Consider the following 25,794-nt stretch of genomic DNA (forward strand, 5'->3'; position numbering starts at 1 on the left):
CACAATGTAACTTGAACATTTCTCTTGGAAAAGTTAAGAACGGGTGGTTTAGTCTCTGTTATAAGTTTTCTTCAGAAATTGTATACTGAAAATGCTTAGTATAAGTTCAGATTTCGTGAATATATGTTCTAGTAATAACTGCTCAGTTATAAGGTTGAACTTTAACACGGAAGCTTGAAAACTTAATGAGGCAGCCGGTATTATTCACTGGATTTGTATAGACCATGAAGCGTTTATATCCGTTGAAATATTGAACTCATTTATTTATCATCACCGTACTTTCTTTTCTGTTATTGGCAATAGAAAGTAAAATTGAATAAATAAGAAAACTTAACAATTAAAACATTAAAAAAAATCAGCCAATTGATACGTTCTTTTACAACTAACAGAAAAATAAATGTCTTACATCGTTTGCCTACATTAGCTACTCCGTGCATAAGAAGATTCGTATTCGACTACCCAGATTTTCTTTCTTTTAATTGAAGTGAACGAAGAAGGATTTTATGGAAATAAGGAATTTTGTTGATTTTTATATTAAAAGAATTTAGAAGTAGTTGAATTGTATCACAATCATATTAATATTTGTTCTGTTACTATTGGTAGGTAACATACAAGCTAAAAATTAATGCAATGTGGCATTCAGTTAACATCTTCGTCATCACGTATGATTTACTGGTTTTATCCCATGTGACGAGTGTAGACTTGTTATCTTTCACTCTCTTTCCTGCCTATTTTCTTCCTTCTTAACATAGTCTCTACTCAGTTATATGTCCTATCCATGTTTTTCCTTTTTCCAATCACATTTATTCATTTAGAGAGAAGAATATTACAGGTAAAGATACCCATTTACAGTATTCGCGAAAACAGTAAAACATGTAACAGTATAATAAACTGTCAAGTGATAATTTTAAGGACTAGTTAATCATCTATTCTGTCACACAAAAAATTTACTACTTTTCTTTAAATTTAGTGAAGGACGTTCTGAAATCAAAACTTGGATAAAACACGCGCAGTTTGTTGTAGAGGTCAAGATGCTCCAAATAGCGAGCTTATCAGTATATTTGTTTCTGATGTTCTACGATGAAATAAGCCAGGTTTGAGAGGTCTTTGAACGTTGGGAACTTCAAATTTCAGAAGTTCAAGTAATTGTGACACTTGGATTTTCCTGTTTAAAACTTTATATAGAAGGCAAAGTAACCGAACTTTTCTTCAGTTGTTGAGGGATACAATATTTAATAGTTTAGTTAAAGATTGGTAGATTTGAAATTTAAGATATATGCCTATTTCTTTGAAAACTAAGTACCTTTCGAAGTTTGACTGTGTCTTTTTCCGGCTATATTTCTAGCTTACAGGGACCCAGATTTCGGCAGCATATTCTAGTTTCGGTTCATTGGCTTTCCTTGTCATAAATAAAAGTTGGTAACGTCATTTGGAACGACCTACTATAAACGCACTAGTCTTTTAGTGAAGAACAATGCACATACGGATTTAACACAAAATACTAAAGTCAGAAAAAGAGGAACTTAAAACATAAAACCAAAGCAATGTGTTTTATTTTTCTTTTATTTTTCTAAAATGTATTCAGATGCAATAGCTCTAATAAAATCCTAATAGTTTCCAATTTCTTTACTCACGTGAGTCTACATTTGTACCGAATGACACAAAAAGGAAGTTTACTAACTATAAAAGCCTCATACAAGTTTAATGTCAATTAATGTCCTCAGTACTCATTTACTCACCCCACTGTGCGCCAGTTTACGCTTTCTGTACAACCGTAAATGTAACTCTGAACTCTTGCATGGTTGTTCACATCAAAAACAAAGAAAGTATTTCACTAAGGTACTCATGGTACATTAAAAGTACTTACTGCTTCACTATATTTACTCTCATATGGTTAAGATTACTAATATTTCTAACACACTATTTAAGTATATTTTAAGACAACGTATTGCGAATGTTTCTTGATAAGAAATGTATCATAATTAAATAGACATTTTAAGCACAAATGGACAAGAAAAATTGAATGCATAACAGAATATTGAAATCTAAATTTGGAGGGCTAAATTCCTTCGCAAAATCGATATATCAGTACATGAATTTTTGTGATAAAATCTTGACCAAAAATATTTTGGTAAACTAAAATAACTTCAAAATTACTTTTATTATTATTACAAATATACAAGAATTAATTCTGTATTCCGAGAAATACTTTTCGAATGATATTGAGAGTAAAATTTACCAACATTTATATAATTATAAATTACAATCTTCTTTCGTGTCATTCGTAAACGTGTTCTCACTTTAACTACAATTAAAAATAAGGAAAATACAATGGATTTTAACTCTACAGTTGGTTTTACTGGAAAACTATTTTCCACACTTTACATATTGAAACGCCATTTCGCTGTGTGAGTTTCCTTGTGTTTCGAGAGGCCATAGCTTCTGGTGTACCTTTTGCCACATTCTTTACATTCAAATGCTTTTTCACTAGCATGTAAGGACATATGATTTTGAAGAGTGTACTTCTGTATAAATTTCTTCCCACATGTTTCACACTCAAACTTCCTATCCCCTTTATGTATTTTTTCATGCTGCTGACGCGCAGAGATCTGTATGAAACTTTTTGAACAATAAGAACATTTGTAAGGGCGTAACCCAATGTGAATACGTACATGGGATATAAGGTGGGCTCTGTCATAGAAAATTTTCCCACAATCATTACAGGTGTAAGGTGTATATTTCAGATGACGTTTCATATGCTTTAGTAGATTATGTCTGTCACTGAAACATTTCTGACATTCCTCACATTTAAAAAAATTCTTTTTAGTATGCGATTTTAAATGAGAATTAAGATCGGTTTTAATTTTGAATACCCTATTGCATTCCCTACATTGGTGCTTTTCATTTGAGGCATGTCTTTTCATATGCTTTTCACAATAATCTTTAGTTGCAAAGGATTTTGTACAAATTTTGCACTGAAATGGCTTTTGATCAGTGTGCAATATTTTATGTCTTAACAAACTCCCTTGTTCAGTGAATTTTCCTCCACACATTTCACATTGATGCCTTTTCTCCTTAGTGTGTACTACAAAGTGATTCTGCAAATTACCTCTTTGAGAGAATGATTTCCCACATTCATTACAAAAGTACAACTTCATTTTTGTATGTTTGTTAAGATGTTTATGAAACCCATTTTTACAGCAAAATCGCTTTTGACAATATTCACACATAAAATGTCTCTCAACGTTATGTATACGCTTTATATGAGCTTGTAAGTGCGCTTTGGCTACGTATTCCCTGCCGCATTCGTCGCACTTAAAAGGGCGCGTTTCAGTATGAATATATTTATGAGAGTTTAAAGTATATTTAGATTTAAACGATTTGAAACAAATATTACATTTATGCAATTGATCATGTATATGCATAAAATTTATGTGTTGACGTAAATGGTATTTTGACGGAAATGATTTTGTGCACTCATAACATGTCAAAGGTTGGTAATTAATGTGCATTATTTTCTTGTGTTTCTGCAACCGATGTTTTGATGTGTATGATCTTCCACATTCGTAACATATACATTGCTTATTTACAATTCGGTTCTTAAAATAGCTATTACTATTGTACAGCGTTGTCTTTCCGATAGCTGTGCTGCTCCTTGAGGCTATGGATTTTGTGTTTTCAAAAAATATATTTCCTTGATGTTTCTTCTGCGATGATTGAATAACATCTTCGTTTGAAGAATTCTTGTAAAATACTTCGAGAACATCTCGTGTTTCGTTATTTGTTATAATATGAGATGACTGTAAGAAGTCACTAAAAGTTGAAGAGTACCTGTAACATTGAATTTACATGTATTACTTATTTGAAATTCTATGCACTCTATATATAGATATACAGATTACCTTGTTGTTTATATATATATATAAATATGTCTGTGTTTGTGTGTGTAATATTAATGAATTATTTCCGAGAACGTTAAAGAATGGTCCCCCACCATAAAAAGGTCATGTGACCTATGAGGAAAATCCATGGGTTCACAACTAGGCCTTCCAGAAGTGTGGAAAACAATACATAGTAGCATCGTTATTCCGAACACGAGGAACCCTGCACTGACGGTACCTATCACTATCTATCTCCGTCGACGACTTCCGTTTCCATTGCGGTTACGGCTTATTTTGAGCCTACTCTGCATTTCAAGTACAAGCAAGAATGGTAGTAGTGCCCTGAGAGGAATCCTTTAGTGCCTATTGCACATTACTGAAGTATTCTTTTTGGATGTTGTATACGATCTTTTTGCGGTAATGTGCACCACCGCTCACCTGTTTTTCATGTACGAATATAATTTACTTTGCGTGAAGTGCATTTTTACCACGTCGTTGGACGCCCTAGCTCCGGAACTAAGCGTTTTTGTCTAGAGATTCATACAAACACGTTTTTATTAATGTGAGGAATCATTTTTGCACTGTCACGGTAATTATATATATATATATATATATATAGAGAGAGAGAGAGAGAGAAATGCTGCATCATTCATCTTGAATGGCCCTTTTAACGTTCATATATGCAAAATGTTTAAATTATATAGGAAGATATGATGCAAATAAGGATAGAACGTTTAGCATTCTCTGCACCATTACCAGAATAATACGGTTACCAACTAAACGAAATTACATTATTTTATCAAACATCACGATAACAAGTTATTACATATTCTTCGGTTCTATCTATGTTGATTTGCCCATATTGCAGAGTATGGCGAACAATGTATCTTGGTAGATATTTGCATTCTGCAGAATGTCATTGTTTTCATCTAGCAGTTCAGAAGTTACAAAAGTGTTTCAAGATACGCTTACATCCTATATACCTAACCTCATACATAATTATTTACATTTGCTCTTTCCGTCTTAAATTTTAAATAATGTGATACATAGGTGACTTCAAAACCTCTATGAAGTATATAAACTAACTTTAAAATTGTTTCATTCACGAAGTGAATGCAGCTAAACTCTTACAAATATCTTCTAAAAGGGAAACTCCACTACATTTATTTCAGCTAATCTAGGAGGATACCCAAAAACCTTTAACGTAGAGTCTGCGATAATTTATTTCTATGTGCAGGTTAGAAATTGACATTTTATCTCATGTTGGTTCACACTCGAAATCGAATCATTTTTTTCTTCATCCCCTTTAACTACATACAATATTTTTACTTCTACATAATTTTGTTGACCTCCACTATACGATAATACAATCGTATTCACCCTTCTACTAAAGAATATATATACCCTTACTAGCTCATAGTCTTAAATATGTATTGCTAACATTCAAACCACCTTGAACCTGTGACTATCAAATTCATGCTCAAATTAGTTTTTTGCTGTCACCATCAGACAGAAAAATTAATTTTCCTGACTAATACATTGAATAAGAGCTACTGTAATGTGGGAAATATATACGAGGGTATCCATTTCCAAATCAAATATTCCTCAATTTCTCGATTAAAGCGTACAATTTTCAGTTAGTTTTCATCGTAGGCGTACGTTAATCATATAGCCAAAAGAAAGCTTAACCTGTGGTAGTGTCATTAATATTAGAAAAAGGTGAGTTCAGGAGTGGGCGACATCCAACTTGTACGGGACTATAGATTCAAGTAAGCATTAGAGAAAATATTGAGAATGAAAGTGTTATCCCGTAAATATTAATATTTCAATTCTGCATGTAACATAAACTCCACACTACTAAGTAAGTGAATCAAAAATTATCACTACCAATTGGAAAATTCATACACAGATTCTAGTCCGCGCAAATGAAAATACTCTCCCACGTTTCTTTAGATAAAATAACCATAAACGTTGCAACCATAGTATTTTAAATATGTGCTGTTGTCTTTAGTAATATATATATATTACTGTGAAGTAACCAAAGGAAACGAACTTTTCTTCATGTGCTAAAGAAATCTAAAACAGTAGTTTACAGATTTTTATATTTTTCAGAATTCCAAATATCAGAGCAAAAAGAATACAATAAATCGATTACAGACCACAGGTGGCAAATTGTATATTATGAACTAAACGGATATATATATATGATTACCATTGAGAACCTGGCACTTACCAAATATATCAGTGATCTTTTCACCCATGATATTATTTTTTCGTGTTTCAAAAAATGTATATATCGTAACTGACATGTCGTCGAAAAACATATTTGATATTTTAATATATTCAAAATCTTTTAACAATGAGGACGCAAAAAAATGTAAAGTATTGAGTAAAAAGGGTCAACTTCTACTTCTAATACTACCAAAGACAATAATTTACTTGGAATACAGAAAATTTTAATATGCTTGCTGAACATGGAAATTTAACTTCCTAGAACGAAGCAAGCAAATCTGAAGTTAGATCCACATAAAAATTATTTAGTGTCATGGAATTATTAACGGAATCTGTACTCAGGCTAGCAAGTGAAAGGAACAGTAGTTGAGTTAGTAATCGAGAGTTAATCGATAAACATGAGGTCATAAAATCGAAATACTCAACCCAGCTTTGCGATTACTTTCTTGTGGTGTGTGAAACTATGGAACAAAAATATCAGAGTTGACTGTAAAAAGGAGATTAAAAAAAAAAATGACACTGTAATAATGTAGTCACACACGGAAACAATCAAGAACAGTAAGTCTGCCAGTAGTTGAGATAATTGTGTGTAGAGAAGATCAGAACCTTGAACGCATGTCCTATTCCCTGCAAAACTGCTCTTCTTGTCTGGTCACGTCTTGCAACCATCGTAAAAATTTCAATCGGTAATGTGTATTTTTTTTCAAAACCTAAAATAGCTTTAGGTAAGATTTCAGTGGTTAAATATTTGTAGTTTTCCTTTTGCTTACATCTTGTATTATTCTAAATAGTTAGTGATATAATGACACAATAGCTAGTGACACATGTCAAAGATTCATCGCTGCAGGAATAAAATGTATTCAGTGAATACTGTTCTCCATAAAGGCAACGCCTTTTAAAATAATTATATCTTACTTCCTCATGATATGAATCTTTGGCTTCCTACTTGTTTGTAAACCAAAGCTATTTGATTCACGGACTTGAAAGCCTTATTGAATTTACACCAGAAATTCGTAATAACGCAAAAATGGGACACCAATTTACAGGAGGAATTCGCGAACTTATTTCTTTAATTCTCATATCCCTAATTTTTCACTTTGAACAAATATCAGATTAACCTAGAACATAATAGCCTTACATGAATAACACCAAGATGATAACGCTGGTGTACATGTAATACATGCTTGATGAATCTATTTTGTTTCGTGGTGTTTTATATTTGGAAGCGTGAGGTTTCGGATAGCTTAGGGTAGCAACATGTCTTACGATCGTCAGGATGATCTTATGAACCTTTGTGAAACTGAACAGCCTCATCTTCAAGGGTATTTTCGGCAAATTAGCCAGTTAGATCTCATAATCCAGCTCTTTTGGCCAATTGAATTATCCAGAACGTCAACACTTTAAATAATTAGCCCAAGAAGAAAGGGTCGCCTTTGATTACAGAGTAACTAACGTTTAACAATACATATATTAAGAAAACGACCAGTAGATGTTATCATACGAGCCAAAAGTGAGCTTTAAGTCCAGAGTAGGGTAAGTTAAAAATTATTATTTCCACATTATTTCAGAATTTTGTTTATATTAAGATTGAGTTAAGATGTTTATATTATCACCTTTAATCCAAAATTATGTACTGTTAAATTCTCTATTGTATTCTAATGTCTTTTAAGGATAGAACTAATAATGGTACACGGTAATTTTGGACGATTTTCAATTACCTTTTATTATTAAAAATTCCTTTTATGTAAGGTTATAACTAACTACAACTGAAATATTGTGGTTCTCTGTGATATTTCGCGGTTTGTTGGAAAGTTTGTAGGAACCCAGAGACCAAGCGCATTAGAGTGACAGTACCCTAGGTACTTGTGACGAAGGAGTATGTATAGGTACCACTCAGAGACAAGGCATCCTAGAGGGATGCATAAAACTCGAAGACCAGACATCCTGGAGAGCGGGGTGGTCTTTGCAGACGTGACCTAGCGAAAGGAACTCTCAGAGACGAGGGTTCTAAAGATTGGAGGTGATGATTAATGATTAATGATGAAGAAGACTGATGCCTTCTGAAATATTCTGGATCCTTTTATTCAGAAATTTTACGAGAATCTTCTTTACATGGCGATCGTTAATGAAAATGTTATCTTCGCGGTTGCCGTCTGAAGTTGTTTACAGCCAGCATGTGGTGTTGGGGTTACGTGTAGAACCTTACACCCTTGTGGCGTCAATTAAAAAATAAGCCATTAGATTACTTTTTGGAATGTGCACATTGATATACATATACATACTCGATAGACTCGATATACATTAGAAACGAAGCACTAGAACACTGCGCATTCCCCGAAAAAAACATTGTTGATTTATGAAACAATGCATATAACACACTCACCAAAATACAAAAATTACAGGTGAGGGCATAAATGATCAACAGTTTGTTCCCTTTCGTAAGCAGGGTCAGTGTAATATAGTATATAATCTCTCTCAGAGGAGAGGCAGCCGAACAGTTATTTTCAAATAATAGTTATACACTAGGTCAATGATAGTAAAAGCCGTAGTATATTGTGTTGAGCTTTGAATGTCATTTCAAGTGTTACGCTAGATCCGTCCATTTGAACAGGTGTAGAGATCTCGTACCAGGCCTAAGTATTACTGCGGAACGTTCCTTGAGACGTTTATAAAGAATATACAGGGACACTTAAGCACATAATGACTAGAGACCGGATGTTAGGCAAAATGCCTATTCTTTAATATTAAAGATACGATCAAAAATAACGTTTTAAAGTTTATATAGGAGGTTATAGTTTCGATTTAAGCCAATTTTATTTTGCCTATTTTGCCTATTTCGACCGTTACTGCCTAGATAATCGCTTTAGTGCCAAATGTTGCCTATTCTATGCATTTTCTTCAAAATACGCCTTCATTGAGAAAATGTATTATTTATATTACATAAATAATACATATATATATATATATATATATATATATATATATATATATATATATATATATATATATATATACGTATATTAGGTGTTCGTAAATACAAGCACGTGGTACGTTACAATATATACACAGGGCGAACTTCAAAGATGTACACATACTTCCGAGGTGATTAATGATATCAAAAGAAGACAAAACGTTCTCTTGTAGTTTGTCGAATTCCATGTCGTGTACGAGTGACAGGTGTGCCAACTTGGAATCGAAAATCGAATCCTGACAATTGGAACGGAACAGATAGATGTGCACACACGTTGGGGGTGATTCGTGACATGAAAAGAAGACAAAAAGTCCTCTTGAATGTCACGAATCACTTCCCAAAGTATGTGCACAATTTTATGTCTCGCTCCAATTGTCAGGGTTCGATTTTCGATTCCAAGTTGACCCCCCTGTCACTCGTATACGACGCGGAATTCCACAACATGCAAGAGGACATTTTGTATTCTTTTGTTGTCACGAATCACCTCCCGAAGTATGTGCACATCTTCCAGGTTCACCCAGTATATATGGAATGCATAACAAGCTTCGTTTTTATATATACAATAAAAGAAGATATTGACAAAGAAGTATGTTTCTATATTCTTTGAGCATTATTTATGACTTGAATCTATTTTTTAATGGTATTAAGTATTTATCTTCATTATTTCGAGCTACATTTTAGTGCCTATTTTACTGCCTATTTTTTAAATTTTTAGTGCCTATTTGCCTGCCTATTTTCTAGGTTTTTAGTGCCTAAACATCCGGTCTCTAATAATGACTATGGCAGCAGTTGTTGCAATCACAAGTAGAAGTTTAGATTTTGGTAGTTGAAGATAAAATTGATTTTGACTTTGTTATTGCAACATCAAATCAAACGCTACATCCTCCAAATACATTCGTAAAGTTTCCTTTTTCTTTGTGGGTGGCGATGATTGAAGTACCGTCAGATACTGAGTAACGCGAGAAAAAGTTCGAACTCGTCTCCCATGTGACCGGAATATCTTGAGGGTATCCGGGACCTGCCACTGTCATTTTTTTTTACCTATTCTCACCTAAAAAACTTCCAGCCAAACGAATCATTTTTACCGTTTTAATGCTATACTAATATGATAATGTTTTTTTAACAACATGATTTTTTAAACAATGTTTCTTATTACTGTACACTAATATGCAGTTAACACAGAAGTTCACTTAAATTGGTAATGCTATACGTATATGCAAAAACAGTCTTCTAGGAAAATACCAATGAAATGTATATAGAACAGACGCCGACGTTTCTCCGACGTAAAATCCTATCTCCTTAGAATATAGTTAAAAACGTTACATGGTAATTCTGGACTACACCCATTACCATTTATTATAAAAATTACTTTGAAAGACATTAATAACACATTACACTTTAAATATTAAGTTCCTCCTCACCATTTGGTGGTTTCTTGCATCCCAGAAACCAAGAGTTCTAGGCTGATAGGACCCTAGGCTCTTGCGGCCAAGGAGTATGTATAGACACCTCTCAAAGACCAGGAGCTCTAGAGGAGAACAAGCACAGACCCAGGCATCCTAGAGGGTGCATATGATTATCAATCGGTGATGGTTGCTGCCTTTTACGGTGTTCCGACTCCTTTTATCCGGAAATATTTTTGAATTTATTAGCCTTCGTTACTTGACTATCGTTAATGATATCTCTTTCGTGTTTGTCGATTGAAGTTGTTTACAGCTAGCACGTAGTGTACGGAGCTTTTGCAGAACCTTGCGGGATAAATGCAACATTAACAGAGACTACGTTAGGGTATATCCCTGTCTAATTATGGCAAGCATATGTATAGCCTAAAGCAAGATCTTGGAACAATTAAATCAGAACGTTGTAAAGCATGGAAATCCGCTGTTTTACGTAAACTTTCGACGAATCCTCTCAAACTTTGGATAGGTGTACATACCGCATACAATAGAAAATAATGTTATTCCAGAAAATCTATATCGGCAATCAAATTTTTCAGTATTATTTCTTTGTAGTAGGAATCAAAATTGTAAGAAGTTGGTATGATTCATTGTAGTGTTGATTTAGATTTCCAATAAAACTTAGTCAAGAATGGTTTCCAATAAAACTTAATACTCTAACTTTTCGCACTAGAAAAGTAATCAGAAACGTAGCAGATTAATTGTTTGACATCATTGTTGAATATACGTTCATCCAATGTAACAGGAGGGTACAAGTGACAGGAGCTTATACAGAGAACTGCGGCTGTTGAGTCTTTTAGGCCAATATGAAATTTAACATCAAATTTAAATATTTGACGACAACACTGTAAATCATTATTAGAAAACTTCTTTGTATCATGACTGATTAATGTTTTAATTGAAAAGCAATTAAATATTATTTAATTCTGTCTTGTTTTTATATTATTAAGCCATTTATTACAACGTTGTGGTTTAAACCTTCACATGGCGTACTCAAATCTTGATATTTATTTAGTTCGACATTTCTGCAGCCAAATTGCAGTTGAAGGGCCGCGGTGGCTCAGTGGTAGAGCGTTCACCTCTGGTGATTAGAGTTTCGGGTTCGATCCCAGCCCCCGCCAAGTGAAATTTGTGGTGGACAAACACCGTGTGCGTGGGTTTACTCGGGGTTCTCCCGTTTCCTCCCACTTTCTTCATTCCACCATTTCATTCATTACTCATCATCAGCGTCTCCTTTAGCCTAATCGTCATAACCGTGGGACGTAAAACTTAAAGATTTCATTTTCAAATTGCAGTTGAGCATTTCACATTCTGATGTAGTTGCGTCAATTAAGTTTGTATACAAGGTGACTTATACATACCTTATACTTAAGCTTGTATATATATATACAAGGTGACTTGAAATTCGATGCATTCCTTGCAAGGGGATATTCCGCAAGCCCTTTGGAATATTTTCACCTATATGAACCGGGGGTCACAAATCAATAGTTTCTCAATAATTTGCACATGTTTGATTTCTTTTAAGTTTTTCGGCTAACGAGAGGTCCGCGAGAAACTTTTACCCTGGCTCACTTCCATCTATCGTATAGTGACGAAATTTTCCGTGTGCAATTCTGCATACCTGTGTAGGTCATATGGTAATGCACAGTTCGTAATTCTGCACCGTTGCTGTGTTATAGGTCGTGAAGTAGCATGCATCGATCCAAAATCCATTACTGCACCTCAGAAAGGAGTGTGGCCAAATCTAAGAAGTACTTGCACCTAGGAAATGTCTGGACGGTTGGGAAGAAGTGTAATAAAGATGGTGTGCGGTCAAGAGAAAACTCGAAATATTACTGATTTCATATCCAGGATCGTGCATATCTCCGGCCAACATTTGAGCAGTGAACGGCCAGGAGGCGAACATCTTTTGTGAACATACTACGCTTTGTTTCTATTTTTCACAAGTTTTTGTTAGTGCTACAGTGCAAAATGTGTTATTTTGTTACGGCTTTCCAAGATTTACACTTTTACCTTTGTTGAAAGCTTATAACCTTAGGTTTTCATTGCCGCAATTCTGTTTCGAGTTATTAAAGCGATACATTCGTTTCCAATTTCTTTATTTAGTCACCATTTATGCAAGGGAATAACTGAAGGAAGGGTTCGGACCTCGAACTCCGGGGTGAAATCATTCTTGTACGAAAGCCTATGATTTGGGAAGGAACCCGCTCTGGGTTTCTAGAAGATACCATCCCTGCGTTCGTCTAGCGCGAGTGAAGAATACCAGGAAAAACCTAATTAAACCAATGACAGCATGCCGACGTATCAACATCAAAAGAAGTCAGCGTTCAACTCTGAGCGACCAAAGTAATCCTCATTTTATTTGGGATCAGCATGGGGTATTACTACCTGCTTCCTCTGCAAAGGGTACCACACTTACCAGGATATAGTATGCATCAGTGCTGCGTGCGTTGTGGAATTATGTGAAATTCCAGAGCATGGTATGCTCACAAAAGATGCCCGCCTCCTGGAAACAACGCATCGGTTCATTGTCTGAACCTTGGTCAGACAAATGCATGACCCTGTGACCGAAATCCGTCATATTTCCAGTTTTCTCTTGACCGAGCATCATAAAAGGTGACCCAAAAATAGGTATACAGTACAGTACTGATCAGCTCAGCATTTTATTTCATTTCTTATTGTTATCCATGAGGTAGACTTAGTTTCATTATTATTTGTTCTTAACGCCTTTTTTGTTTTACCGTAAACTCCTAACAGCCGAAGCAAATAAACCCATAAATGAATGTTATACTTGATCAATGCAGAGCAGTATACCTTCTTTTGGGTCACCCTGTATTCGTTCCACCTTTTTCCAATCATGCTGCCATTTCCTAGGAGCAAGCACTTCTGCGATGCTGCCGCGCTGCTTTTTGAGGCGCGATAATGGATTTTGAACCACTACGCTTTACCTGTTTCGGACCTATAACACAGCAACAGTGCAGTTACCGACTATATATTACCACGTGACCTACATAGGTATTCAGAATTACACATAGAAAATTTTGTCGCTCTACGATGTATGGAAGTGCGTCAGGGTAAATGTTTCCTCCGCACCTCTCGTTAGCCGGCAAATTTCAAAGCAATCACACATATGCAAATTTCTCAGAATCTATTGATCTGTAACCCTGGTTGATATAGGTGAAATTTTCCGAAGTACTTGCAGAATATCCTTTGCAAGGAATGCATCGAATTACCAGTGACCCAGTATATATATATATATATATATATATATATATATATATATATATATATATATATATATATATATATATATATATAATTTGCGAGTGTGTGTGTTTAATCTGAAGATATCTGAACTGAACTTTAGTTCTCACAGTGTGGTAGTTCCACAAGTAAAAAGTTTAGTATATCAATTTCACATCTAGGGCTCATATTAAAATTTGTGAATTCTTATTATATTTCTGAGGTAATATGCTAAATCTGTTCTGCCTTCGTGAAATCGTTATTAGATGCGTCAGCTAAAATTACAACTATTCTAAGTAGATTGTATATACGAGAAAATTAGTACCGTGAATATCTTTACAAAACTGAACTCATTAAGCAGCACAGAGCACATACTTTTAATCTTTTTAAAATCAAGTCACTCTATGTTGTACATAGAGCGTAAGCTGAGTCCTAAGCACTTTTGAAAAAAAAAAAAAAAAAAAAAAAAAAAAAAAAAAAGCTAAACATTCACTAAGCACCATGAACGAGATCAAAATCAGATTTTAAGATATTAAATTTAAGTTCGTCTCATATTTTACTTAAAGAATAGTTTGTTTGTAAATATATTGTTTTGAGTTAGCTGAAAATTCAGTAGCGCAAGGCTTACGAAGAAAAAAACCTAGTTCATTGTACACACAAAAATCGTTTCTACTTTTACGTGGTAAATAAATTGTATACCATACCTTTGTGATGAAGAGTCAGCCACAGGTACAATATTTTTAATTTTTGTTTTGAATTTCTTGTCACAGTGTAGCACAATTGTATCATTCATCGACTTACTTTCAACGACTGAATTTTCTGGTAAACTTCGCAACTCTGATGACTCTCCTTCGATTTCGGAAATACGACATAAGTTTTCGGAAGAGAAATTTAAATGTTTATTTCTATGATGGTTACCATACTTGTGTTTTGATACATGTGTATGTTTACCTGATGACACATTGCCTTTCATTTCTTGGTTTCTGACTTCGTTGCTACTTTTGTTACCAGTTTTTCCTTCATTCAAATTGTTCTCAATATTCTCTTCGCAAGCACTGAAATGTGACGTATTATTTAGAGGAAGAGAAAATTTCAACGATGATGGCTGTTCTTCTTTTATCTTAGGAAAATATCCAGCACATTCAGAGTCAGTGGATTTAATTATCTTATTAGCTAGAAATACGTCATTTGTATTCACTAAACTAAGCTTTATTTTATTAAGACTCAAAGTTTCGAATTTCATGTTCGTTCCGGAAGTTGGTAGTCTCTCACATAAGACAACGGCCTTTTTTAGCGTAAACATTTTGATAGAACAAAAATGCTTTAGTATTTTATATAAGCACTTACTCGCTCACACTGCACTAAGGAATAATGGGTACAACAAGAAAAATATTAAAAATTGATATGAGGCCGTGTAGTTATGTCCTCTTATGAATTTGTAATACCAACGAAGAGTTTGCTTTGAATTCACTGGCATCTGCAAAAGAAGATATAAGATATTAAAAAACTTTTCACGGTTCAAAATTGATTACTAGTACTACCTGGGTATACAATAATAACTCTCTTTAAACGTTTGATTGATTGATTTATCAGTCAAAGTTTAATGCGAACGACAGCACTAAGACTATTTGTCCCAATCACGATCACCAAGACTGCCGTAAACGAAAGTAAACAAAATAACATCAAAACATAACGAAACACTGCAGCAAAAGAAAACTAAAAATCTAAAGGAAATAAAATACCAAAAATGAGAATAACGAATATATAACAAGAAATATATATATATATAAACAAAAATTAATAACAATAAAAGTAACAATAAAAATTGTAAAAATCAATAAAACAGAAATCGAAATTTAAGTGAATCTTTTCACGTGAGCCAAGCACCGCCCAATAAGTGTCCATTAGTTCATCTTTTACCACTTCACATATCAAAGAAACTGCAGGTGGCTTACGGGCAAATGTAGATTTTGGTCTTTTCGAGTAAAGATTCGTGTCATTATGTTGGTGTGTATAGTGGTAAAAATTAAGGCCGGCCAACCACAACTAAAAAACACATGTGAGATTTAAAAGAAGTTTATTAGTAGATGCAACTGTGGTCTGAATTTCTGTTGGAAAACCATCTGTTTGGATGGAACCGTTTGGTTGCCACAGATTACAAGCAGTAGCTTCAACAATAGCAAATAGCACAGAAAGTGAGTAAGGATGCTTTTCTTTAACCTACATTTAGCACAGGCACTAGAGATCTCCTTAACAACTATTAATTCTCAGACAAGTTTAACACAGTGAAAATCAGGACAGTCCGGAGACCAATCAGAATGCTTACCAGGATTTGCCCAAGTGGGCCCAGCCCGAAAAAACTCGGTGTTTTTTTCGGGTTGGACCCACCTGAAAAAACCCACTTTAAAACCCACCTTGGTTTTTGACCTATTTGCTAGTATATTATTAATACAACTAAGGCCATCACATTGTAAGTGATTTTTAACAGATTTTAGACTTTCCTTGGGCGAATTAGAAACTTTCACGTTAAGGTATACAACAACATTCAACCTAAGATTTTTATAAAGTTCTGAATGCACTAAATGAATTAAAAATAAAAAACTTACCTTAGCTTGAGATAGAACAAATTAAGGTATGGATTATGCTTATAGCCTATTTGAAGTAAAATAAGCAAATTTGTACTTTAGAAAATATTTTCCGTGAATAGTATGCTCGTCGACTTGGCGACACCGAGGGACATTATCACTCATACGTTTGACGAATGTAATATCATAGGTGGCGGTATTAATAGTACATATGTAAATACATTAGTAAAACTATTAGTATTATTTCTTACCTTTGTTGTAAAATACAAGTTTCTTCAACTAAAATCTGGTTTTCCAACAATAACAGTTAGATTCAGTCATTTGTTGCTATTCTTCAAATAATCATTTTGTAGAATCAACACCAGCAGTAGCGTAAAAATTCTTGTCAAATTTAAGAAGCTTAATGTTCGGGCTTCCGAAGACTACGTAATGCTTACTGTTTCAAGTGCTGGGTTCAAATTTCCGTACTAGTGGAAGTTTTGATGTACACGCCGTGAAAGAAGTGCTCGGGAAATTCCCGAATTAAACGCAGAAGGATCGGAAATGAATACTTCAACAATAAAACTATTTATTTTACGCTTAAGCCTGCCATACGTCCCGAGAAAACGGGAATGTCCCGTTTTGGGTCCCGAGTGTCCCGCGTCCCTGTAAATTTAGTCGGGACAGGGAAATGTCCCGTATTTTAACTCCGCTCCATTTCTGCTATCAATATCAGTTTACTCGAAAAGTGAAAAACAAAAAATTCTGACATTGGCTGGGAATCCTATAATTATTGAATGAACAGTACGCTGTTGCATGTAACAGTTTCGAGGAAGTTATAACACCACCCTGTTCGACTTGACAGCGAACGAATTTTGCAATGCTACTTTTTCCATTGCACTTGATGGAAACTTGGATACTCTCCGGAACATATATAAAAAAGAGATGGCTTTGAGTGTTTCTACATTTACAAACACAGGAAAGATGACTAACCTTTTCTTCAGCAACACATTAGATAAGTTAACAAGAATTATAAACTTTTTCAGAGGCTAGGGCACAGAATTATGCTTTGGTCCAGGTCTTAGAAAAATGTAAATCTAGTCCTGACAGTTACACACGACACAAGGAGAAAAATCAGCTTTTCATCAGATTAAACTGACGAACGTGATTTTGCAGATACAGCCATGCAAATAAATATTGCTAAACGAGCGAAAAATATTGAAAGTAGATTGTACCACTGATTTAAGTAATTTGCATATTGTTTTCCTGCAAAGCATTTTATAGCACATCTTAAGTTTTTAGGCATCTTCAGTCTATACAATTAATTGCAGGGTACGAACAGAGAAAAGCAGCTGCTGCTTAGTGAACTTTCGCCTATTATACTATTGAAAAAAAAAAGTTAAATAAAATCTTTTAGTCTCACGGTTATGCATGCTATGCTCAAGATGACGTTGATGATGAGAAATGGATGAAATGACGGAATGAAGAAAGTGGGAAGAAACGTGAGAATCCTGAAAAAACCCATGCACAAGGTGTTTGTCCACCACAAAACTCACTTGGCGCGAGCTGGGATCGAACTAGGAACCCCATGCACTAGAGGTGAACGCTCTACCACTGAGCCACCGCGGACTATTATACTTCTGTTTATAACAAGACAACAGTTCATTGCATTGTGTTGGAAAGTTGAGGAAGGGGGAGATCTGAAGTGTCCCGTATTCTCATAGAGAAAATACGGCAGTTTATTTACGCTGGAAGATGTTAATTTCATATAAGACATTTCGAAACATTTATTTATTTCATGCAACATGAATTGTATATGTTTTAAATTAATAGACCCCTTTTGGTATTCATATTTGGCGAACGTCAGTCAGGCTTCTGGATGACTTGATCTACATTTGTTCGTTTGTCGGCCAAACTCCTTCACGGCTATGCGGTTGGTGTACCCGTCTTCGGCGTGGGACGCGTCTATAAATTTGTTGTATAGATTTTCTCGGCGATCGAATGTAAAATTTCAAAATAGCGGCATTTTTTTCAAAACAGCAGTAAATAGAAAATTGTTGCAATTTGTTACAATGACAATCTTGTAATATAAATCACATTTTAACACTTGTACGCCAAAGAGTTGAAATATTTCGAAAAAACCAAATTAAACCCGAAAAAATCCATATGGGCCAAAGTGGGTTGGGCTTTTTAAAAACTCCCGGGTTTTTTTCAAACGCTGATACTTACCCTTGCAATTGGCACAAAAGGGCTTAGTCTGCTTAAACGGCAATAGTAAAAACTAAGGTTTACCCATTGGCATAGTGATGTTTCCGCTCTGTATAGTAGGATCTGTACTAACTATAAGTTGTCTACTGCATCATTTATTCTACAGTAAATGCACGTCTACCTTATACATCCAACAATCTGATCGAAGTACACTTAAACATGGAGACAAATAATGCAAACTATCTGCAAATGAATGCCCAGCCGTGATTACCTTACGAAAAAGATACCTTGTAACAATCTTCAAGCAAATGGATAGACACAATATTTCTCTACGACGTATTGAAGCCCACGGATATTAGCTTCGAGTAATGAACGTTATACAACGAGACCTCCGCAACTCTTATAATTGGACGAAGAATCTCCACGTCGAAAAATAAATATTATACCCCTAGACTGCCGCTATTTCCCATACTAAATTGCAATTAGTAAATAAACGCTGAAGAGAATAACAAAGGAATGATACTGATAAAAGACACATAAATTTCAAAACAAAAAAGTTTTCTGAGAACTGTTTCTAGAGGGGATAAATTATGAAAATATTAAATTACATCTCACGATACATATGTGAAAGATAATGAGTGAGAGAGACAGAATGTTGTAGAATTTTAATAATTACCACAGAATACTTAATGTAATGAAGAAGTTTCTAATCCAGCAAGTTGTTTATATCGCTATTGCCTTCGTAATAATAATAAAATTTAACTCTACACTACGTATGATTTAATTGGTTAAGATTGAAAATGGTAGACTGTATTTCTAAACTTGGAAATCTGTTATGTTCATGTGAAAGTTACGCTCAGCTATTTTAGAAGATTTAGAAAAAAGAATTTCAAAATATAACGAATGATACCATACTTCCTTTATTCAAGCTGCCTCGTAGTTAGTACGACTCTTTGATTTTTTTATTTATTTATACGTAGTTCTGAGTATTACTGGTATCTAACGCCTTAAGTTTGTCACGTATAAGGGATAACATATAAACTTGGCAAACACACTATCTCGGAACATGAAAAAAAGGAATGAGAAAAGGAGCGTTCTGGGAAATTTGTTACGTACCGTCCCAGCATTTACCAGCTGTAAAAAGAAAATCTTTAATCAGAATGACTGGCCTGAAATAGTTGCTATATATTTTCTACTGAGTGTTCTCACCGAGAAATCTGAATCAAAAAAGAAATATATATCACTGAACTTTATCAAGCACCTATTACTAATATATATATATATATATATATCTGAATTGAGAAGCTGAATAAATTAGCATTCCAAAACCATTACCTTAGCTTCTCTTTTATATGCTATCTATTAAACGAAATATATCCTACAGTAGATTTTCCATTCTCTTAAAAGCGAGTTGAGTTGACTTTGAGTTTAATGTCCCGTTTTGCAGCAAGGCTATATGAGACGTTGACATACTGATTAACGTGGAATCCGAACCTCAGAAGCTCCACCCGGAATCGAACTCGGGTCTGCCACACCAAAGGATAGTATTTTAACAGCTTAGCTATGAAGGAGGTACTAGAGAAGAATTATAGTTTAACGTGACAATAAGAGTCATTACAAATCGAATCTGGGTCTCTTATATCAAAATCAAGTACGCAACCCCGTCGCACGTAAAGAGTTGAGAAAAAGTAACTTCTAAATTGAAATAAAATTTACTTACATATTAACAAGAGAGAGCTAATACTATATTAGTGAAAAGAAATGATAATGCAATTATCAGTCTCGTAATTTCCGGGTCACGAAGGCCATGATCAGTGTCATCATTCTCATTGTCACGGAACACCGAAGTTTAGGTAACTCACGCATTATAACACTGGACAAACTTAACGCTGAACTTTCCCTCTGAACAATTAAAACCTGCTATGTCACAGAGCACTACCCACCGAATTTAAACCACATTTGCGGACCGAATTTAAACCATTAGTGTGTACAGATTCGTTCTACAAGCAGCTTTTCTTACCATAATCATAATTTATTGCATCTCTTCATCGTCATACAACGAAATTGACATGTCATTTATATATATACCAGTATACATAAACATACATACTATTATTACATATAGATTCTTATGGTTTCACTAATTTACTTACTATACATTTAATTTTATGTATACGAATTATTTTCTACATATTCTTCAACCGAGTAAAAGAAATGTTCTATCAAGCACCTTTTAAGTTTGGATTTAAAGCTATTGACCAAGACCTGATTTTTTATACATGATGGAAGTAGATTGTATAATAGAGTACCTTTGTGCGTAACTGATTTATTGTATATATTTGTCCTATGTGCATGCAAGTGAAGGCCGTCTTTACTTCTTGTGTTATAACTGTGAATGTCTTTGTTAACAATAAATTCACTACTATGTTTTTTCAAATACATACGCATTCGGATATATGTCATTATAAAGAACTACAGAAAGCACAAATCAATCATGCTAAGTTGCCATGAAAACGAGAATTCTATCTATAATCAAGTCAGGGCAGGATAATACAATTGGTGTACTGCGCTGGTGCGCGTGTAGGGAGCAGGCACGTCACTGAAGGAAGGAATTGTATAAAAAAATAGTACAAAAAACATTTGATATGACATAAATGTCAGCACTTGTACTGGTTTCACAGCTGTAACCCTAATATCTAACAGAAGATATGCTGTTCTTACATCCTGCACAACTATTTCGCCGGTAGAAAAAAAACCTCTACAGTAGTCTTTGAGGGTACACTTGAGCAGACGGTTCTACCAAATAGAAAATTTATTGGTAAAATATGATGTGAAATTTCTTGTGAAGGAACATGAGTGGGAATATAAGTGGTATTAGTGCTGTATCGCCGGACCAATTTGAAAAGCGAAAAAAAAGTAAGAAAATGTAAGTCGGTTAGGTTCTGTTCTCGACACGATATGGGCAAATTAAAGACTTGCCCAAATTTTTGTGTACATTTTACAACCTATGGATTCGTATAGTAAACAAGTGGACCCCTCCGCAAAATACTCAATTGTCCTTCACATAAAGTGCCGCACACAACATTAAAAACAATCACCAAGTACAACTACCTTCTTAAGTTTTACAGTTTTCTTTACCTGATTTTCACTCACTCTTCCTCACAAACTTAAACAAATTACCAATCGTTCTGATAAATTTCCTGAAATTGGTCCAACAATACAGAACTTAACCCTATCTAAGTAATTTTGATAGAAGCAAACCAACACAACTTAAATACAGCTAAAACAACTATAATGAATTAAAATGGAGAAAAACCAAACTCTACAAATGTTCATCAAATACGTATAGAGTGGAAACTCATGCCGGTATGTGACACTTGTAAATTTTTAGGGTTAAAAATAGACTCTTAAGTAAGTTAAAATGGGATGAACATATGAAAGATTTGTTCGGGAAATTAAGAGCGAGGGACTATCTTATACGTAAACTTAGCAAGATTCTAACTATGGAGACATTGAGAACAACTTAGTTTGGCTTGATCCAGTCAATTCTATCGTATCGAATCATTTTCTGGGGTAATACCTGTCGTGCGATAAAAGTATTTAATATGCAGAAGCAAGTGTTATGAATAATATTATCAGCTGCTTTTCACACACCAAATAGACCATTGTTTCAGAACCTTAAAATATTAGCATTGCCCTGTACATACATTCTAGAAACATCATCATTCATACCTACGAAAAGAACCCTCCAACTCAATTCGGACACACACCAAAACAACACAAGAACAACCAATCATATTCACATACAAAATTTCAGTCTAACAAAAACTCAAAATTTGTTACACCACATAGAAATAAAAATTTATAATAAATTACCAGACTGCGTCAAACAAATATCAAACTTGCAGTATAAAAGACACCTCAAGATGTTGTTATATATACACCTTTTCCATGGTTTAGATGAATATCTTAAGTCTGATCTTTCTTTGTAATGTAAATATTAATATTTACTCGAATGTTGAAATGTATAAACCAAGTCATAATTTTTCTTTTTCAAGTTTAGTTTAGTTCTATTATTACGTATATATTTTGTATTATTATATTATATATATTATTTTGTATTATTATATATTATTTTTCTAATATTTGTATTATTAACTGTAAGAATGTATCTCTTGACGAAGCCATGAACGCATAATTTTTACAGTGAAAAAAGAAAGAAATAAAATTCTGTCAATGCACAGCATACTGAAATGAATTTTGAGTAATAGTGAATGTATTCTATATTTAAATGTGCTCTTCTACTACTATTATTTGCGTATACGCCCCGTCGCTGACGCGTCTGCTCCATACGGACACACCCTCTCTCTAACGTAGGCCTTCCCTGCTGCGTTCCTGCTCTGACTCGCTTAGATAACATTTCTGCTTTTTAGTGTCCATCTAGCAAAAGCTATTTCAAGTTTTATGCACTCTAGTTTATGCCTAGTGATGGACAATGGGAATATTCCCGGTGGGAAGGAATTTAAAAAATGGGAATATTTCCGGGTTTTTTCCCTGGCCTATAAATTCCCGGGAAGGAATTTATTTCCATTTCTTTACTTTATCTTCCAAATTATAAGAACAATATGACTAAATACTTTATTTTAATATATTATGATTTAATTCTATGTTTTAAAGGATTTGGAGCTTAAAAAAATTTAAATTCTTTGACTATATTTTATATAACTAATAACATAATTTTTTGTTCCATTTTCATTTGCACTAAAAAGTAAGATAATTGTTTAGAATTGGGGGCCATAACTAGCAAAAAGTAGGATGAATTACGGAAGAAATGAGTTGATAGTGATGTTCAAATAGTCAAGAAAGTATCGAAAACATTTTTTTAGGGCAGTAGGGGATTGATACAAAACGGAAAGGTAAGTGGAAGTGATTTATGTGAGAAAAGAAAGTGAATTGTTGGTAACGAAGATAGAAAGCAACGTGCCATGCTGGGCTCTAACCCACATTCACTCCCTAACGCTCGCTCTGCAACGCTGTCTGAAATTATTGTTGGTAACGTAATTTAACGTATGAAACCATAAAACAAACGCATCGGAATAGAATATCGCAAAAAAGTAGGTGCAAAAGCTGGCCCCCAATGCTAAAGAATAACCAAAATTAGCATAGTACTAATTTACAAATGATGGAAACGGACCATTTTTTAAAGTAATTTAGAATTATGTAGAAATAGAGATGAAGTACTATTAATAAACCCTGAACCACCATTAGTAATAGACGTCGGTCTGTCTCCCCTCTTTGAGTCGAACTTCTGAAAAGGTACTCGAACTTCTCTTACATGTGAATTAAAGTAAGGAATTTCGAGAAATATGTAGAATGAAAAGTCGTGTATGGCAATTTTACGTGCTAAAATATAAAGACAAGTAAATATCTTGCAAATTTTGTGAACATAAATATGTATGCGCAAATGTTGTTAAATTGGTGAGACGTATCTTCTAGCATCTACTCAATCTAATTAGTTTATAACATTTATAAATTTAATGTGTTTATAATATCAGTAATAGAGTCAAGTTGAGTAAATCCACTTACATATAAATTTAAACTGTTACTATATAATTTATTATATCATTTTTTCACACATATTTAATTGATAGAACATATTGTAAATACATATACATTTATGCGTACTTTCTAAATATAATAAAGTGTTAATAAAGTAACATGGTACCGTTCAGAATATACATTATAAAGAATAAGAATATGCTGTGATACAAAAATTAATTCAACTTTGAAATCATAATATAGTAATTGAATGCAATTTTCTTTCTGATTGAACATAAATTCCCGGATAAATTCCCATTTTGGAAATCTTCCCGGGAATATTCCCGAAAAAATATCTTCGCGGGAATTTACCCATCACTATTTATGCCATACGTGGAAACTGTATGTATATTGAGCACTCCTGAAGTCAATCTCCATGCTCTGCTCAAGAAATAAAAAGCTCTTAACCTAACCTGTAAATGTAAGGTGTGTGTTAAAATTTGCTCGAATCGTCAGTTCGAGTAACACCGTCTTTGATACGCACTCATTCATTTCTATCCTAGAGTAGCCCTTGTAATGATCAAACAGTTGTAAACATTATATGGGCGATTCTCAGCGTTACGCACGGAATATTTGTACACACAAACTGTTTTTTTTAAACAAAGATGTATTTTCAAATAAAATAAAAAGTATATCAGAATTAGGTGGGAAATTATTAGTGCATAGTTCAATCAAATGAATCACTCAAAACAATTGCAAATTTGAGTTATAAGCCAAAATTAAGCGCTACGCACGGGACTCAGACAAAAAGCTCATTTGACAACCTCAATTTCATTGGATATTCTCTGCGATTCATGACAGCATTTTAATTTTATATGCTATCACGTATGTTTTACATTCATTCTCCGGCCTATGTTTAGCAGAAGGGGTCCAGCTCTTTTCTCTAAAAAATGTTACATTTTGGTCATTTCTGTTCACATTCGATTAGTTTAGGGTAGGTTAGGTTAGTTGAGGTTGGGTTAGTTTAGTTTGGTTATATTAGTGTAGAGGTCCCTCATAATTTTCCAGAAAAATGATACAATTTCGCTTATTTCTACTAATACTAGGTTAGTTTAGGTTAGCTTAGGCTAGTTTGTTAGGTTAGATTTAGTTACGTTATGTTACGTCTAAGTACTTGCATCATTCATTTCTCCGGTAAATTTTGTATTTTTTACGTGCTTCTGGACCCCTTGTACTAAACATATTCCCATTCTCCTTACTGTGCATTATATTTTTAAATTGGAAAATATAATTTAATTAGCTTCACATTATATTTTCTTTTTCGACTCACCGTTACGCACTGGACAGAAAAGTAACTGTCCAATTCTTTGGTTCTTCTAAGACTGTTATTATTCAATATCCTTACTAAAGAAATCGATATTTTAAGATTAGCATTTGGGCATTAGCAAGCATAAAAAAAATCGCATTCCATAATTTAATTTTAACGAATTAAATTACATTCCAAAGTATCAAAGTCGAACTTTGCTATGCAACTCGCTTAGTACTATTACCATGTCTTTGGAGTATTTGTCTTAGCGCTGATTGATACCGTTCAAACCACATAATGTTGTACAACTGTTGAGCTGCTGGATCCTCTGTGCTACCTTCCAAACGTTTGGTCATTTGAACGCTGCCATTAACAGGTGAAGTGCGGGAAAGTG

At 34.1% G+C, this 25,794-nt stretch overlaps 1 protein-coding gene across 6 annotated transcripts; it reads right to left on the reverse strand.

Moving 5' to 3' along the window:
* Positions 1-1,545: 1,545 nt before the first annotated feature.
* On the reverse strand, positions 1,546-25,794 carry LOC145689978 (uncharacterized). Of its 6 annotated transcripts, none has more exons than XM_081764409.1 (3): positions 25,645-25,794; positions 14,489-15,261; positions 1,546-3,831 (listed from the first exon to the last, which is right to left on the reverse strand). In XM_081764409.1, exons 2-3 carry the CDS (start codon positions 15,085-15,087, stop codon positions 2,382-2,384), a joined length of 2,049 nt encoding a protein of 682 aa, XP_081620535.1. In that variant the 5' UTR covers positions 15,088-15,261; positions 25,645-25,794; the 3' UTR covers positions 1,546-2,381. The 6 variants fall into 6 exon arrangements, with proteins under 6 accessions (XP_081620535.1, XP_081620534.1, XP_081620536.1 ...); XM_081764408.1 differs by having other exon boundaries at positions 25,425-25,759; XM_081764410.1 differs by lacking the exon at positions 25,645-25,794 and adding an exon at positions 24,568-25,368.

Source organism: Thermobia domestica, chromosome 7 (assembly GCF_964235325.1).
Source record: "Thermobia domestica chromosome 7, izTheDome1.hap1.1, whole genome shotgun sequence".
In the NCBI taxonomy this organism is placed as follows: Eukaryota; Metazoa; Arthropoda; class Insecta; order Zygentoma; family Lepismatidae; genus Thermobia; species Thermobia domestica.